At 48.0% G+C, this 16081-nt stretch overlaps 1 protein-coding gene across 4 annotated transcripts in view; it reads left to right on the plus strand.

Moving 5' to 3' along the window:
* Ubr3 (Ubr3 ubiquitin ligase) overlaps nucleotides 1–16081 on the plus strand; it is a 167232-nt gene that overhangs the window by 86245 nt on the left and 64906 nt on the right. For 3 of the 4 annotated variants that reach the window (XM_077698229.1, XM_077698227.1, XM_077698226.1), the window contains exons 14-16: nucleotides 4506–4604; nucleotides 11520–11775; nucleotides 15173–15478. In XM_077698229.1, coding sequence (XP_077554355.1) covers nucleotides 4506–4604; nucleotides 11520–11775; nucleotides 15173–15478 — 661 coding nt within the window. The remainder of the gene's footprint in view (nucleotides 1–4505; nucleotides 4605–11519; nucleotides 11776–15172; nucleotides 15479–16081) is intronic. The other variant, XM_077698228.1, reaches the window with a different exon arrangement.

Raw genomic sequence — 16081 nt, forward strand, 5'->3', positions numbered from 1 at the left:
CCCTCTTTGTCGCTCTTTCTCCAGGAACGGCCGGGCTGTTGTTTTCTGCTCACGAAAACTCTCCGCGCACTCCATAGGCGCACTGACGCCGCTGTGAAACCACACTGTGAAACCACGCTGTGAAACCACTGCGCCTGCTGCGCGAGGCGCAGCCGGCCATGGCAACATGGCGGCGGCTTCGGTCGCAAAGTGGTGCGGGGCGCCCGAACGACCGCTTTCAACCGCTTTTTGAAATGCAACTCAAAGCACAGATGAAGTGTGGTAAATGAGCTAATAATGTGGCCGAAAACGGTGATATAAAAGATGATCCGTGCAGTTAGGGAAAGCGCCCATGAAATATCTGCCGGGGTGCTAAGACTAAACATCTCCGGCAGAGCCAGCCGGCTGTCTCGAGTGCTTCGAAAGTGCTGCCATGGGGCGCACGCTGTCCCATTGGCGCAAGTTGTCAGGCTGCTCCCACTGCCTTGCGCGTCGCGTGTCACGCCCGCGTTGCGCCGATGCGGGCGTGAAAATAGAGAGTTTTAGCAGTCCGTATGTTCCGTGTTGTGCACGATTACTGTGTTGAGCGGGACCTATCTGGGCACCTGCGAATTTTTCGCGGTAGGGAGATTAGTTCTGCGGGCCAGCTCTCCCCATGCCCGTGAATTCGTCACGGTGGGGCGTGCCTCCTCTCCCGTCCCGCGCATGCCGGTGCAGTCGGGTCCCGGTCAACATGGTAACTACATAAACAACGGACTGACTGCTAACACTGTGTAATATTGCGTGTGCAACACTGATGTGCACGAATCATGTTCATGAATCGCGTGCAAAAACGCTCCTGTAGTGAGCTTGGGCACCGCAAATGAAGAGACGAAGGTCCAGAAAGGACTGCTCAGCGACATGGGGGTTAAAAAAAAAGCAGAAAAACGTCATGGATTTCCTTACGCGAAATTAAGAGAAGAAATAAAGGAAACTTTTTTTTATTGTTCAATTTTTTGGTCTGTGTTGGTTCATACGAATTTTGGATGATACGAATATTTTTCGCAGTCCCGCAAAATTCGTATCGAGATTTTACCGTATAAAGGTACGACACAAGTACCCATTGCTCATCCATGTGTCTGTAGTGTCACTCTTCCTGATACGGTGAAATTGTGCTCGCCTGCTCTTCAAACCGATCACCCTTGATTTTAAGGGGGGACGCGGGTCTTAGAATGGTCAAAAATGGCCAAAATATCGATTTTGAGAAAATCCAATTTTTGGAATTATTGTACCTTCAAGCACCTGCCTTCAAAATATCAACGCGAAATTCCATCGGGAAATACTCTAAAATGATGTTTTGAAACGCCTCGAGGGCCACGAAATGCCCCGAATTGGGCAAAAGTTGCTTCAAATTCCCGCGCGCCCCGCGGGCGAAGCAGCCGACCGATCGCCGCCATCTTGGTCTTGTTTTGAAGCTTGTTTCTTTGTGCGCATTTTCCGATATCTCAAAATGGCGTCGCTTGAGTAGAACGACCGCCCTTGCCAGTTTTCCGAAGGCACCTTCTCGGCCGCCGATTGGCTAGAGCGGGCGCGCGCGGTTTGAATTCGCCGTACGACCCCTCCCATTGGTCGGCGCGACTGCTGTCATGGCGGTCGCCATCATGGCGTCTGCTACGCTCGTCTGACGGAGTCCGCTCTTCTGGCGCAGCGCTCGCTCAGAGCAGTTTTTTTTTACAGTTTCCTTTAATTCTTCCATCGCGTACTTTCGCGAATGATGCCAGGAGACGTACGTTTGAAGAAGACGACCCGTCATGCACACGGGAAGCGAAAGCGTCGTCCGCCTATCCCAAGGTCGCGTGGTGCGACTTCGGGCCGCTCGACTCCGCCGGATGAGAATCGTTCGCCGCCTCGTATTGCCTCGCCTGCCCCATCGCCTGACCAACCACCTCCGGAATCCATACCTGGTCCAAGCACGTCCTGCCGGCTTGACACGAGGTATTACACGGCGGAGGAGATCGCCGCGCGTACGGAACAAGCGGACGAGGTCAAGCGCGGAATGGAGACCAAGTCAGCAACGCAGTGGAAATTCGACCTCCTTGAAGTGGATTTGGCGCACTCAGAGGAAGAATCCGGCACAGATTTTGTCTTAATGATTTTGCAATGCTGAAGGACCTTTTTGCGCACGTCAGATGCGGCAAGTGCGGGCTGGCGGCGCTGGATTTGAGGAAGCCTGACCGGCAGTACGGCCTCGCCGTGAAGCTCGAGGTGACGTGCTCGGTTTGTGAACACCGTGTAGAACGTTTTTCCTCGCCAACGACCGAAGGATCTGGCAATATCACTCTTTTTGAAGTGAATATGAGGGCTTTGAAAAGTATTCAAAGCATCGGGAAGGGGGTGACTGCTCTGTCAGATTTTTGTGCTGGTATGAACTTGTCCCACAGAGGCGTGCACCACAAGACATTCATTCCAAGCGCACTTGAGGAAAGTGGTCCAGGTTTGCGAGGACACTGCAGCAGCCTCTGAAGCTGATAGTGTGCGTGCCATCAAGGACTTGTACTCGGACCTTGGTCAGCCGCCAAACAACGTAGATGTGATGTTTGATGGCACGTGGATGACAAGGGGATGGTTGTCACACATTGGAGTGGGCTGCATCATTGAAGTGTACACCGGCTTGGTGATTGATCATGTAGTCCTCTCTAACTTTTGCTTAGGTTGCGCCATCGGACCCAAAGCTTCAGATGAGGGCTACGAAGATTGGCTGGCAGACCATGAGTGTCAGCGAAACATTGACTATGGTGCAGGACGCATGGAGGTAGAGGCAGCCATGATAATGTTCAAGCGCTCGCTCTCCAAGAATGGGCTGCGGTACACAACCGTGATGTCCGATGGAGATAGCCGCACCATGCACGGCTTGAAGGAAAAAGGCGTCTATGGGTTTATCCCCATAGGCCAAGAAAGTTTGCCTTTCGGCTACATTTATTTTCCCCAAAAGACCCTTTTGAGGCTAACAACATGATGCATTTGCGGAAAACACACTGCGCAGTGTCCCACCACTGTATCCTCTCAAACTTCCAGCATAAAAACCGCGAATGAAATAGCCTCACCAAAGAACAAAAAAAAGGGGGGCACCTAAAGCAAGTTTCACCCTCACACTTTTGCCGTGTACAATATTCTGGGTACCACAGTGCACTGTAATAGATGATGGCACTTCACGAAGGACTGTTGCAGTTTTCACGACGCCAGCAAGACGCCACCAGATTTCACAACGCTAACAAAATGCCAACCGATTCGAAGTCGATAAATTTTGCTAAATTCCTGATGGGGTCCGTTACTTGGCCTTTTGTATCTGCAGTTCTAGTTGGCATTTTTGGAATCCAAAGACAGATTTGAAAATGGGAAGAACATGTCTTTGTTAGTGGGAAATTTTGAAGCTACACTACTGACGGTTCATCTCATAACACATGGCCAAACTTCAAATGCAGTTTTCTCAGTTTCATATTTTTGGTCACTTCCCTCAGCCTTACGCAGCTTTTTGGAAACTTCTTTTTGCTTCATAAGGTCAATCTTGGTACCATTTTTTTCAGTACAGCCTGAGGCAGCCGATGACATTCTTAGTTTTTCTGTTTAGGCTACGCATAAATAATGACTTGCAGTTATTTTGATGAGCCAAAATATCCAATACTGCCATTTTTTGTACTTGACATATTTTTTAGGATGCCGTGACTTTAGAGAAAAACGAAGAATGTCATCGGGTATGGGAACTCTCTGGCTATCCATTCATGTAATTAAAAGCGACAAAATGCAATGCGAAAGTTCATTAAAGCTGCGTAAGAAATTACCTAATTGTGGTTTAGACTTTGTATGATAACTTTTGAACTAGCAGCACCAGCTCAAATATAATTGCATATTTGAAATCTACAGAGAAAAGCACATCCGTGTGCAAATTTTTATAAGTTTCTACCCATAAATAAAAAAGTTAGTTTTAAGACCCTCGTCCCCCCTTAATCTCCTGTTGTATTGCATTTTAAAAATTTTTAGGCACAGGTGGGTCATTTGCGGATGCCAAAACTTTGTTTATTGTTCTAGGGCGCTCGTTGTAAAGTCCTGCCAAATTGTATACACTTGCACAGAAGCTGCATCTCCAAACTCAGGTCGTTAAAATTCAGAAAAATAATTTTAAAATTTGTTCAATGAGAGGTTGTCCCAAAGTGACAACCCTTTCATACGCAGTAAGGTGGTGCACTTCACGGTGCTACATCAACTTGCTTTCTCCTCCTTGAAATCAACGTAGTGTCGCTAAATAATGGCTTGAACAAAGCAACTGGACAATGCTATCTGCTAATGTTTCTTTTAACTGATTGGCAATGCGGCCTTTGCACCTGGCAGACAACATGCCCACACCCACTTCCTGTTATGCCTATTCCCATTTCCGGTATTGGCACTGCTATAGAAAGGATGCGTCATAGTGGATGCCTTCGTTCTGCATCACAAAGTGAACCTCAGGCACGTCTGCACTGCGCAAAAATTTTCCTACGTTCGTCTTGCAGGCCCTGAAGGACCCCGAGGTTCCGGAACAGATTGTGGCTCTCACCATCTACCTGCTGGAGATGGCCCTCCATTTCCACCCACACTCGGTCTCGGACAAGGTGGGCAGATGCTGTTCTGGTTCTTGTTTTCTGACCTCTCAAGCAGCGCGTGTTGGTGCCTTTGTGCTCTGCCACCACGGATTTTCGTTTCGGGGTTCTCGTGGACTAGAAATTGGTGCTGCAGTTGTTAGCAGTTTCAAAGTACAGTTTCCTTCTGCTTTGATGAAGTGAACATGGACGGGTATTTGCTGGAGATGAAGCTGGAATTCGCTCATTCCATTGTTGATAATGAGAGCTTGATACTGCTAGTGTGGTGAGGATGGAATGCTTATGCTGTCATCGTCAGTATGAAACAAATCGGTGATAGTAAACAGCGCTAATTTTTTCTTATTGCAATATACGGGAACTTGAAATCGACTTGTTAAAGCCAGAGGGACGTCTAGGAGGTAACAGTCGTGGCATCACTTTGGAGGTCGTGTACACTTGTCCCCCGTTGTTTTCTTTTAACAGCAGAGCTGTGGAGGCCGACACAAATCTGTCTGTCCCACCAAAAAAGGCTGGAGCCTCAAGAAAAAAAAGGTGGTCCGGGAATCGAACTTGGTGCCTTTACGCCGGGAAACCAGCAACACTGGGCCACCCACCCCAAAGGCCCGAGGGGTACGGGGTTAGCAGCGACGGGGAACAATAACATGTGCAGCCAATTGGAAAGAGAAAAAAAAACGCTTCTCGTCGTCGGAATCTCGAACCTGGGTTTCTCGCGTCATGAAACCGCCGTCTGTCCGATTGAGCTATCACCACATTGCGGGCGCGCACCATTTCCTTTGGGTTTGTAGTGGAGGCGTTGGCTTTGGACTTCGCCGTGGGTTCCAGCGCGTGCTATAACACGGTCCACTTTGGGAGAGACGTGAAAGCCTGCGGACAAAACGACCCAGGCCTGCCAGTCATGGAGAACTTTGAGGGGCAAGTTTGGAAATCAATGTGAGGGGATGTGGAAACTCGCGCCTGACTAAACAACTTGAAAGGAAACTTGCGTAGGCTCAATGGGCCGTGGAACGAATAATGATCGGAGTAACACTTAGAGGCAGGAGACGAGCTTTCTGGATCAGAGAACAAACCAGAGTAGAATATATCATACCATATTTACTCGCGTAATGAACGCACTTTTTTTTAGGCAAAACTTAAGCAAAGTTAGGGGTGCGTTTATTACGCGCGGTATATTTTCAGAAACATTTTTCGGGATGATCAAAAAAGGCAGTAATCCTAAAAAAAATGCGTTAGACAACCTACCTTTTGCAGGAAATATACGCGTACACAATTTGCACACAGACACCGTTTTATTGCACGTCACTCATCGTTTCTGGACGCTCACTCTTCGTCTGAGTCACTGGACCCGTCGTCCAGGTCGCTGGCCGCTTCCGTGTCTTGCTCCCACAACTGGTCGTCCTCGCTGCCGTCCAGTGCGTTTGCGATGCCGGTCTTCTTGAAGCTCTTGGAGATCAAGTAGGCTGGCAGCGAGCGCCAAGCCTCCAAAATCCACGAGCACACAAGCTCGACGGATGGCCTCTTAACCTTGCCGGTCGGCGTCAAAGCGTGCCCTCCCCCGGCCATCCAGTCAGTGTACAAGCGCCGCACACCGTCCTTAAAGGGCTGGTTGACGCAGACATCAAGGGGCTGCAGCACCGAAGTGAGGCCACCCGGAATGACGGCGATCTCGGTGCGCAGCTCCTTCAGTTCCCAGCGTACGTTTTCGCACAGGTGGCCGCGAAAACTGTCGAGCACGAGGAGAGACAGGAGAAGCAGGGCGCCAGGTCGCCGTCCCCAGATTGTGCGGACCCAATCAGCCATTAGGTCGGCCGACATCCAGCCCTTCTCTTGGGCTCGTACGTGTATGCCGGCTGGAAGGTTGGCCTTCAACAGAGTTTTTCTTTTAAAGATAACGTACGGAGGCAACTTCCTTCCGTGTGCCGTGATGGCCAGCATTACGGTGAAACGCTGTTTCTCAGCGCCTGTCGTCTTGACGAGCACGCTGCGTGCTCCTTTTTCATTCACCGTCCTGCTCATGGGCATGTCAAAGTTGATGGGAGTTTGGTCGGCGTTCCCGATTTGTGACAGAATGAACTGTCGGTCCCGCCGCAGACGTATCACGAACCCGTGAATCCACAACTTTCTGTTCGTAGCAAGGAGGCAGTCGCTGGCAGAGCGAGGTGCGCCTCCTCAAACACAGTCCGTTGCGCCGCATGAAGCGGGTTGTCCACCCATTGCTCGCTTTGAAAGCGGTGGACGCGATGCCGTGCTTCCTGGCTGTGGCTCGCGCTTGCGTACGGATCATTTCGTGAGAAACGACACAGCCTTCCTTTCTCAGGTCCCGGACGTATTGTAGCACTTCCTCTTCCACATCAGGAAACTTTCCGGTCTTCGGTCCCCTAAAGGCACGACGATCCCGATTCGTAGTGCGCAGCTTGTCCTCTTGCTTACGCCAGTAACGCACGCGGACTTCCTCAATTCCGAAGTGCCTACCGGCAGCACGATTACCGTGCTTCAGCGCGTACTCCACCGCCTGTAACTTAAACCCGGCCGTGTAACTGACGTTTCGGCCCATCGCCCACGGTAGAACGCAACACAGGGATAGAAACAAGCAGAGAAACAAGCAGAGAAACGAGCAAACGGATAACAGAAAAAAGTAGGGCTAGAACATCGTCGCTTTGATTGGCTGTCCCACTGACACCGCGGTGGGGAGTGTTCATTTTCCTTCCGACAGATGGCTCTCAGTTACATGCACTATCATCATCAGCCGAAGCGAGTGAAGTGGGAAAGCTTGTTGACGGGACTGCAGGGGATCGAAGTTGGCGGTGCGTTTATTACGCGGGAGAAAAAAAAATCCAAATTTTGGCGACTAAAGTTGGGGGTGCGTTCATTATGCGAGTGCGTTCATTACGCGAGTAAATACGGTAGTTTAAATAACGAAAAAGAAATGGACTCGGGGTGACTACGTAATTAAGTGAAATGAATGACAGTCGGTCGACTGCCAGGGTGGCAGGGTGGACACTGGGGGACCGGTCTGGAAAAAGAGGAAAGCCAATGACCTGATGGAGGGATGAAAGAAGGAAATTCAGAGGCAAAGAATTGACCAGAGTGGCGCGGGACAGGAGCGGTTGGATGTCGTTGGGGGAAGCCTTAGTCCTGCAGTGGACCTAATGGGCTGCTGCTGCTGCTGATGATGATGATACAACAGCTGGGTCTCCGACGAAGGCAGAGGGGCCACCAGCTCTGCTGTTTCTCCAGCCTTGCACCACTAGTCAAGCTGTGCTTTCTTTTTTCTCTTCCTTTCTTTCTTTCTTCCTTTTGTGGTTTTTTTTTTTGTTCGCGCTGTGCACAGTCCACTGCTGCTTTTCACATGTCAACAGCATCACCAGACATGCTTATAATCCCTGTCTCTCTTTTCTCTCATGCTTTCAAGGTGGTAAGCATAGTAACTTCTAGCGTCCACTTTTTATATGACTTTGAGTAGCTACTTCACGAAACACGTGATTGTAGTCCTGTTGTCTCAGCAAAGTGTTTTGCAGCCTACGAGTTGGTGAGATCTACCCAAGTGACTTGTACATGCAATGAGCGCCACACGTCTTGCTTGTGTGTGAGCAACGTCATTCTTCCTTGGTTATTCTCAACTAACAATTCCACCTGCTCTTACTCTAAAAACAGCTGTTGTTTTTCAAAGCAATGACAGAGATGACCCATTAGAAAAGCGGTCCATTTGTATTGTTCCTTTTCACTCACTGCACCTCTGATGGAAAGTAGGAGTGCGATTGTACGAGTGTGTGGGAGGACAGTTGAAAGGCCTTTTCAAATTTGAAGGACATACCATATTTTCGCGCTTACAACCCACACCAGCGATGACATGTCTTCAGAGTATAAAGCTAGGATGCGAGCAATACGAGAATTTTGCCCTAAAATGCAGCTTACTGCAAGGTGGGATGCACTGTGATGCATGTGTTCTTGCCAGTTGTTATTTCAATCTTCCTGCTGCTCTGTTTTAGCCAGTTTATTGTCAAAAGCAAAAAAGAGAATTTTTGCAGTTCAGCCTTAAGGAGGGAGGCACAATGGTCTTAAAACAAAAATTTATTTTTACAGGTACAATGATGAAAATTGAGGAAGATATGTAGTTTGTCATTCTGGTTGTACATATAAAATTTGTTTTGGTGCAAAGCAAATATATTCAAATTTGTTCAGGTTCTTATATTTGATTTTTTGACAGTTTTTATAAAAAAAACTGCTGGAGGGATGCCAGTGAACAAGGTACCAGTGAGCTGTGCACAAATCAAGGAGTGCAATAAGACTAACAGTATCATTCTAACTGGTCTGTAGCAGAAGTTACGACCGTCTGAAGTTTGGGCCTGGTAGGCAAAACAAGTTTTTCTGGTTCCCACCTGGTACCTTGTTCACCTGCATCCCTCTGGCAGTCTTTTTACAAAAGCTGTCAAAAAATCGAATATAAAAAACCTGAACAAATTTGATTTTATTTCTTTCGCACAAAAACAAATTTTATATCTACAATCACAATGAAAAACTACATATCTACCCAAATTTTTATCACTATAACTGTGAAAGTAAAGTTTTTTGATCAAAGACATGTGTACCCCGTTAAACCCGCGTCATCCTGTGTTTATTGGAAGCATGCTTGCTGTTTTAAGGGGGGACGCGGCTTTCAACTTCGGAAAAATGACCAAAACATCGTTTTTTTGAAACCCACATATTCGGCTTCTATGTTTCCTATTCTGTGCGTCTGCAAAGTTTTTACGCTGAAAAGCGTCGCAAAGTGGCATAACAAAATACTTTTGTCAGGCGCGGTGACAAACTATCAGCGCAAAAGGGCGAAAAAACAGCAATTTTCGGAGCGCTCTATCTCCGCAACGGTGCTACCGGGCGCGGCCATTTTGATATGGTTAGATCGGCCGAGCGATCGTCTTTCCGGTTCTGCTCGTCTCTTTTATCTTCGTTCATTCACAAACGCACAAACGGCAGAAAAGAAACGACGCACAAACGAAGCTAGAAATAGATGCTGAAGCGCTATTGGTCCCCGGTCGGGGCGCAGACCGACGACCCTCCTGATTGGATGTTGCGGGCGCAACGCAAAATGGCGGCCGCCTGAGCTGCGTAGCGAGTGGATTGAGTTCATTTTCGCCGCTGCGCTCGGACGAGTTTCTGTTCAATCTGTGGTGTTCAACACGGACGTTATCGCGATGGGAATGCCAGAGATAACGAGCCGGATTACGGGAAGTTGTGTGGCTCGAAAGGCGGAGGTCATCGAACGCTTCGTGGGGCGCGTGACTCTACCGTCGCCAGACCCCGGAGGGTGACGCGGTGTGCGCGCTTGCGATAGCGGTTCGTGAAGTGAACTTTTAGTTGGATTTGCGATGTTTACACGCTTAGTTATTGCTGTGATTTGATTGTGGGCTCGCTAGTCTTGGGAAAGAAACAGTCGACGCGTCAAACGCTGCGGTGCGCACGGCATAGCCGACGCGCATTGGAGCATCACATGACTGGGCAACCGGTTACGATTGAACGCCAGTAGTTGTAATTAATGCCTGCGACGTTAGATTTAATCTTAAAAGCGACCTGACCAGCCATATCAGGTATAATCAAAGTTCGATATGTCGCGGTAAGCGTGCGCTGCGATGCGCGCGAGCCATATCGCCTTTCTTGCGCAACGTTTCCCGTGCACTTGTAATTTTCATGCAAACTGGTTTGAGTTAGTAATATAGGAATAAAAATATGCTCTCTGCGTTAAAAATGTACGTTACTGTGGCAGCATTTAACAGTGATTTTTTTTAGGGAAATTATTGATACCATTGCTCAGGTAATACTGGCTGTGCTGCGAGAAATATTGGATGCCTTGAATGTCAAAAGTAGTAAAAAAAATATGCTCTTGCATTGAAGTTGGGAGTTATGCAGAATACTCTACCAAGCTTCAAAGTAGCTCATTTTCATCCTTGTGGTATGCAAACTTTTGGCAATGAACACCTGCACATTAGTACTAAGTTGCTGTGCCAGGCAAGATAAAACATAAAAAAAGCCAAAAATGGTCAAATTTAAGTAAAAAAAATGCTTAACTTGTTGCCATGGTGACAACACTGCAAAAGGAGGTTGTCCAGTGCGATACAGCCAACCAACTAACCATACTTTGCATTGAAAGCCCATTGAAACCCATCTCCCCTCCGTTTGGTTTGCAAAGGGGGTATGTACTCTTCACGGAGGAGCTGAAAATTATGTTTTCTGGAAAGAGAAAGGCTGTAAAAGGCACTCCAATTTCAAGGCAAGGCCTTCCAGAAGCCCCATGTTCAAAAGGACATGAAAGGCTACAACCGTGACGACTTCTGATATGTGAAACCTATGTTGCAACTTCGGAAGCCGTTTTCTCAAAACGTTTTTTTTTGCCACCTGTGTCGCTTGTACCAGGGATTTCTTCATGACCGCTGGGTCTATTTTGATTCCGTTTCTTGCATTACATTCCTTGATGAACTGTTCAGGTCGTGACACTTTTGGTTTTCCAGATTTGTTTTTTGTGATTTTTTTATTCAAATAATCGTTCACAGTTGACATGCCTGTTGCACAATAATCTCTAAAAAAATGAAAACCAAAAGACATTGTGTTGTAAAAAAAAAATTCTAAAACTGTCACGACCTCGTCCATTCATTTGGGAATGCAAAGCACTTCGAACAAGTTTTCTATCGTGTTTTATAAGCCGCTCAAGCTCGGTACAAGCGGAACAGAAAGAATATTTCATACATAAAAAAGTTTTCAAAATATTACTTTGAAATTTTTATAGTGTTATCACAGAAGCATTTCCAGTTGCTGTGCCAATTTTCATCAAAATCCACAAAGAAATAAAAAAGTTGATTTTGAAAGCCACGTCCCCCCTTAAGGTTTGGGGCTGTGACGGCTGTGGCGTGAATGCAGCGATTGATGTCCCCCAATTAGGACGAGCTGTCGTGCGTGGAGGAGGTGACGGACCTCCGGCTGTCGGAGTGGTACCCGGAGACGTGCGTGGTGCAGAATGCGCTGCGCACGATCCGCTCGGTCCTGCTGCCCAGCAACCTGGCCCTGGCCCCCTCGGGGGTCGAAGACATGGAGGTGGACCAGGAGCCCGACGAGGACGACTTCGGCGACGACGCCTTCCTCTTCCCCCTCGCGGGGGCCTTCCCCGAACTCACCGCTCCCGAGGGCCCCGCCGATGGTGAGGAAGGGGGGGCCGTCTCCCCTGGGGTTGTCGGGGGTAGTTGGAGGCCGTTTCGTGTGGCGTTCAGCTTTAACTGAGATCAAAGGAATGGAGGATTCCTCGGAAATCGTGACAGACGTCGTACGTCTAATCTGTTGCTCTCTTTGGCTACTCAAGACACAAATAGATTCAGATTGGTCAGTGGATGTCAGTAGGTGTTCAAGTTCAGATTGGAGGAATGGAGGATTCTTCGGAGATCGTGACAGACATTGTACGTCTAATTTGTTGCTCTCTTTGGCTACTCAAAACACAAATAGATTCAGATTGGTCAGTGGATGTAAGTTAGGTGTTAAGTTCAGTTGGAGAATGTTTAAGCAGAAAGAAAGTGAAGTTGCGGAGAGTAAATGGTTCATGCGGTGAACCGAGTTTGTGCTCGAGCTTACATGTGGAGGATGGATAGCAAACTAAGCAGGGTTGAGAGAATTCGGAGATTAAAAACTCGTTTGGCTGACGTGCACAAGTGGGGCCCTAACTCTTTCGTTGCGGCGGAAAAACAGCCGATTTTTAGTGCTTGCACTAAACTTTTTTTCTCATGAGCTAGTGGACACATTTAGTATTGCTACGCATGAAATTATAGCTTATGGATTGCTCTTTCAAACACATCACAGCAGTTTTCTGAAAGGTTGCAGTTTATTGGTCAATTGAACAGAAAAAAAAAATGCACAAAAAAGTATGCGCACAATGTATATGGGCTGTTGTACTGAGCCTAAAAATTATTTTAGGAATTCTAAGATATACAAGTTGTTCCTGTGTTTCTAAACTATGATTCATTGTATACATCAACGCTGTACACCAAGTTATAGATTTTTTGCGGGCCCGTCAACCTTCTGGCCCTGGCGGCTGTGCCACTCCGCAAAGCTACTTGAGAGCATGTTGGTCTCTCTAAAATATGCATCCAAGCATGCTTGTTTGTGTTCTCACACAAAATCATTATCACTGCAGCGGTAAAAAACAAAACAAAACAAAAACAAATTTAGTGCTCTTGGGCAGTGGCGTGCATTGCTCTGCAGCGCTTAATATGACGTGAGTGCCGGGCTACCTTGAAGGTGAGAACGCGATACGACAAAGTGCATTTGGCAAAATATCCCTGCCGCAGGTTGTCCAGACCCTACACATAAGAGTAAAACTGCAATCGTCAGATAGGCGGCACGTTTTGTTTATAAAGACGTAAAAAACGAACCTCAACTGGCAGCACCTGTCAAAGTCTGAGGCTGTTGAATGGGAACATCTTCATTAGAACAGGGGTGAGACAGCTGCGCATATTGCGCAGTTTTGATACAAAAGTGTTTTCCTGCGCCAGGCTGCTCCAAAAGCTCGAAAATTGCAATAACTGCGCCAAAACAGTCTGACAGCCAAGGATTTTAATGCTTCCGTGAGTTTCAGTGGGGAAAAATGCTTACTAACGGCATAATTTTCCTCCACCCCCAAGGTGATGCTGTTTGTAAAGGTTGAATTGATTAATCATGCAATACAAAAACCCATAAAATTGTCCCCGACATTAGTTTTTTCGAAAGTCGCAATGTAGGGTTGCACACGTTATATTCTGTGCATTTTTAAAGTTTTCCCATCGAAAACCATTGCAAAGTCCTATAGAAAAAATACTTGTGTACTGAGGCGGCAAACCACTCGTGCAAGTTGAAAAAAAAAATACGGCGATTTCCGGAGCCCCGTATCTCTCGAACACGACCAGCTTTAGACGGTCGTGCTCCAGAACGACATTACTGGGCGCCACCATCTTGGTGTGGTGAAGATTGGAAAACAGGGCTGCCTGGCGAAGCCGTTGCTCGTGGTTCACGCCGATTTCTACCATGGTTTTAGTTATGGGGATGGCTGCGTTTACATTTAGTCGTCTGATCTGTTGCCGGAAGTTGCGCGACTCCAAAAACGGGAATTCATCAAAAACAATGTGGCGCTCACAAATTCGCCGTGTTTCGGCCTTGAGTGTGAGGCGCGGTGCGCGTGCTTAAAGTGATATTTTGGATTCTTCGCGGTGTTATAAAACGCAGAGTTATTGCTGCCTTTGACAGCGAGGTTGCGAGCGGCGGTAATGGGATGATCGACACTGCAAATGGGGCGGCGCAGGCTACATCGCCGCAAAATGTGCAAGCAGTGTCCAGTAGCGGGACGGACTATTATTGCGTGCTAGTGAGAATGGTTCATCCACCCGAAGTCAAATTTAATGCCAAATGGGAGGTGGCTAAACATACCAACGTTCATATTATGTTTGGAGTGAACGTGCACCTTGGGGATTGAAATGGGAGGGCTGGTGGGGTGCGGCGACTGTCACCTCGCTTTGCACAACTTTTGCCGTGGCTTTACACTTGTGTGTAAAGCCGAGTCTGCGATTACAAAAATAATAATCTCGGCATTCACATGATAACAAAAAGGCCATACGATTGCTTAGTTTTTCAATTCGATATTTTCAACTGCACCCACGCTATCTAGGCATAGAGCCTAAGAATTTAAAAATAGTTTGGAAAAGGGTATTGCAGTGTTCGTACCTTGTGGTACTCTGGTAGAAAAAACTTTATTGAAAGGCTGTTTCAGTGTTAGGTACGTTCAAAAGTGCACTCCCCCCCCCCCCCCCCCCCCCACCCTTCGAGTTGCCAAAAATTGGATTTTTTAGGCTCGTAAGGTGACAATAAATGTCGTTCTTCTGCTCCAAATCAAGGTTCTTCTGCTCCAAAATCGAGATTTCGCTGCTCCAAAAACTGCTCCCAAATCTGATTCAGCTGTCTCACCCCTGTTAAAACTAAAATCTGACAAATCCACATTGTTGCTGGAGTCATCGCTGCTGCCGGGGTAACAAAAAGCAGCAGCAGCAGCTGCCGAAGTCCCTGCCATGGCTGTCCACTTTTGCGGAGTGCGCCGTGAAGTGGACGCCATTTCCGCACAACTCGCCGCTATCGCGGGTTCTAATTTCACTCTCGGTGCCATCTCCGCACGCGAAATGTCAACAAAAGATAGTAAAATTGAAAAAGGAGTTGTCAATAAATATGCCAGATGGAGTTATTTGTCCACAAGGCGCCATTTTTAGTTTTCGCGGGACGTTTGAAATTATGGGAGCTCCGTGTCCAATGGCCTATGGTGCCGTAAAGAAAGAATTAACGCTCCAGTAGGCACCATCTGATCAACTAGGATCAGGCGGCAATAGTGGGGCTCTTCCATTACCAATCTCGGACTCACCACGGACTTTCCAGGAAGCAATCTGTCGTTTATTTGTCACCTATATTTCTATGGTACGTATAGGGATCCTCGGACTAGCCGCAGACTCGCTCTGGCAAGTCTTAAGACTGTAAAGAGCAAGGGTGCTTTCGAGACGCCTGCTGCAACCGCTCCCTGCTCTCTGTCGCAGGTGGAGCTTCCTTGCAGCTTCCGTCGTCCAGCCAGCCCCTGGCCCTGCCCCCCTCAACCTCGCCAACACCAACACCGGAGTCGGGGGCTCTGGTACCAGTGGGACCGGGCGCTGGCACTGTGGTACCGGCTTTCTACAGCCCACCACCTCCCCCTCCCTTTTACGCGCCAGGGATGCCACGTTTCTCAACGCCTGCGTTACCCGCACCGCAGGACGCCGCTCCGGGCGGTACCAGTACCGCCCTGGTGCCCAGTCCGGGGGCCAGCGGCTCTACCAGTGGTGGTCCAGCGGAAGCACCGTCTCCTGGTGAGGGAATCCTCCTCCTGCTGCTGGTTGCGGTAAAAACGACTGACCCTGACCAAAAGAAACTGCTAACGCTTTAAAAACAAGCATTCAAAAGGTGTTTGACCTTACAATGGGCCATTGTAAACAAGGCATTTACAAAGCCCATTGTGAATGGCACTTCCTTAGCAAAGCTGAAACACCTTTTGAATGCTTGTTTTTAAAGTGTTAGCAGTTTCTTTTGGTCAGGGTCAGTCGTTTTTACCGCAACATGTTTCATCCCGACAAGTTTCCGCTGAATCACTGAATTTGTGCGCCCGCTGCTGCAGTGCGGCCATGTTAAAGGGCCAGGACAAAACACAACTTCACTTTGAAAATGCCACTAGCCCTTGGGAGCTCACCGAGCTCCACCCTAGGCACAAAAGACATTTTTCTAAAATGAAAAACGCGAGAAGTATTGAAAAGCTTCGAAATTTTGCACCGCGGGGACGTGTTATAGGCAGGGCCGGCACTGAACACTGAAGGGCCAGTACTAAACACACAGGGCCCGCACTAGGGCCCGCACTATACACATAGTTATCAGTGTAAACTGCTTGTTCGCCATTGAATTCATATGATCAGACGGAA

Source organism: Haemaphysalis longicornis, unplaced genomic scaffold (assembly GCF_048455015.1).
Source record: "Haemaphysalis longicornis isolate Haplotype H1 unplaced genomic scaffold, Haemaphysalis longicornis Haplotype H1 scaffold_2, whole genome shotgun sequence".
Classification (NCBI taxonomy): domain Eukaryota; kingdom Metazoa; phylum Arthropoda; class Arachnida; order Ixodida; family Ixodidae; genus Haemaphysalis; species Haemaphysalis longicornis.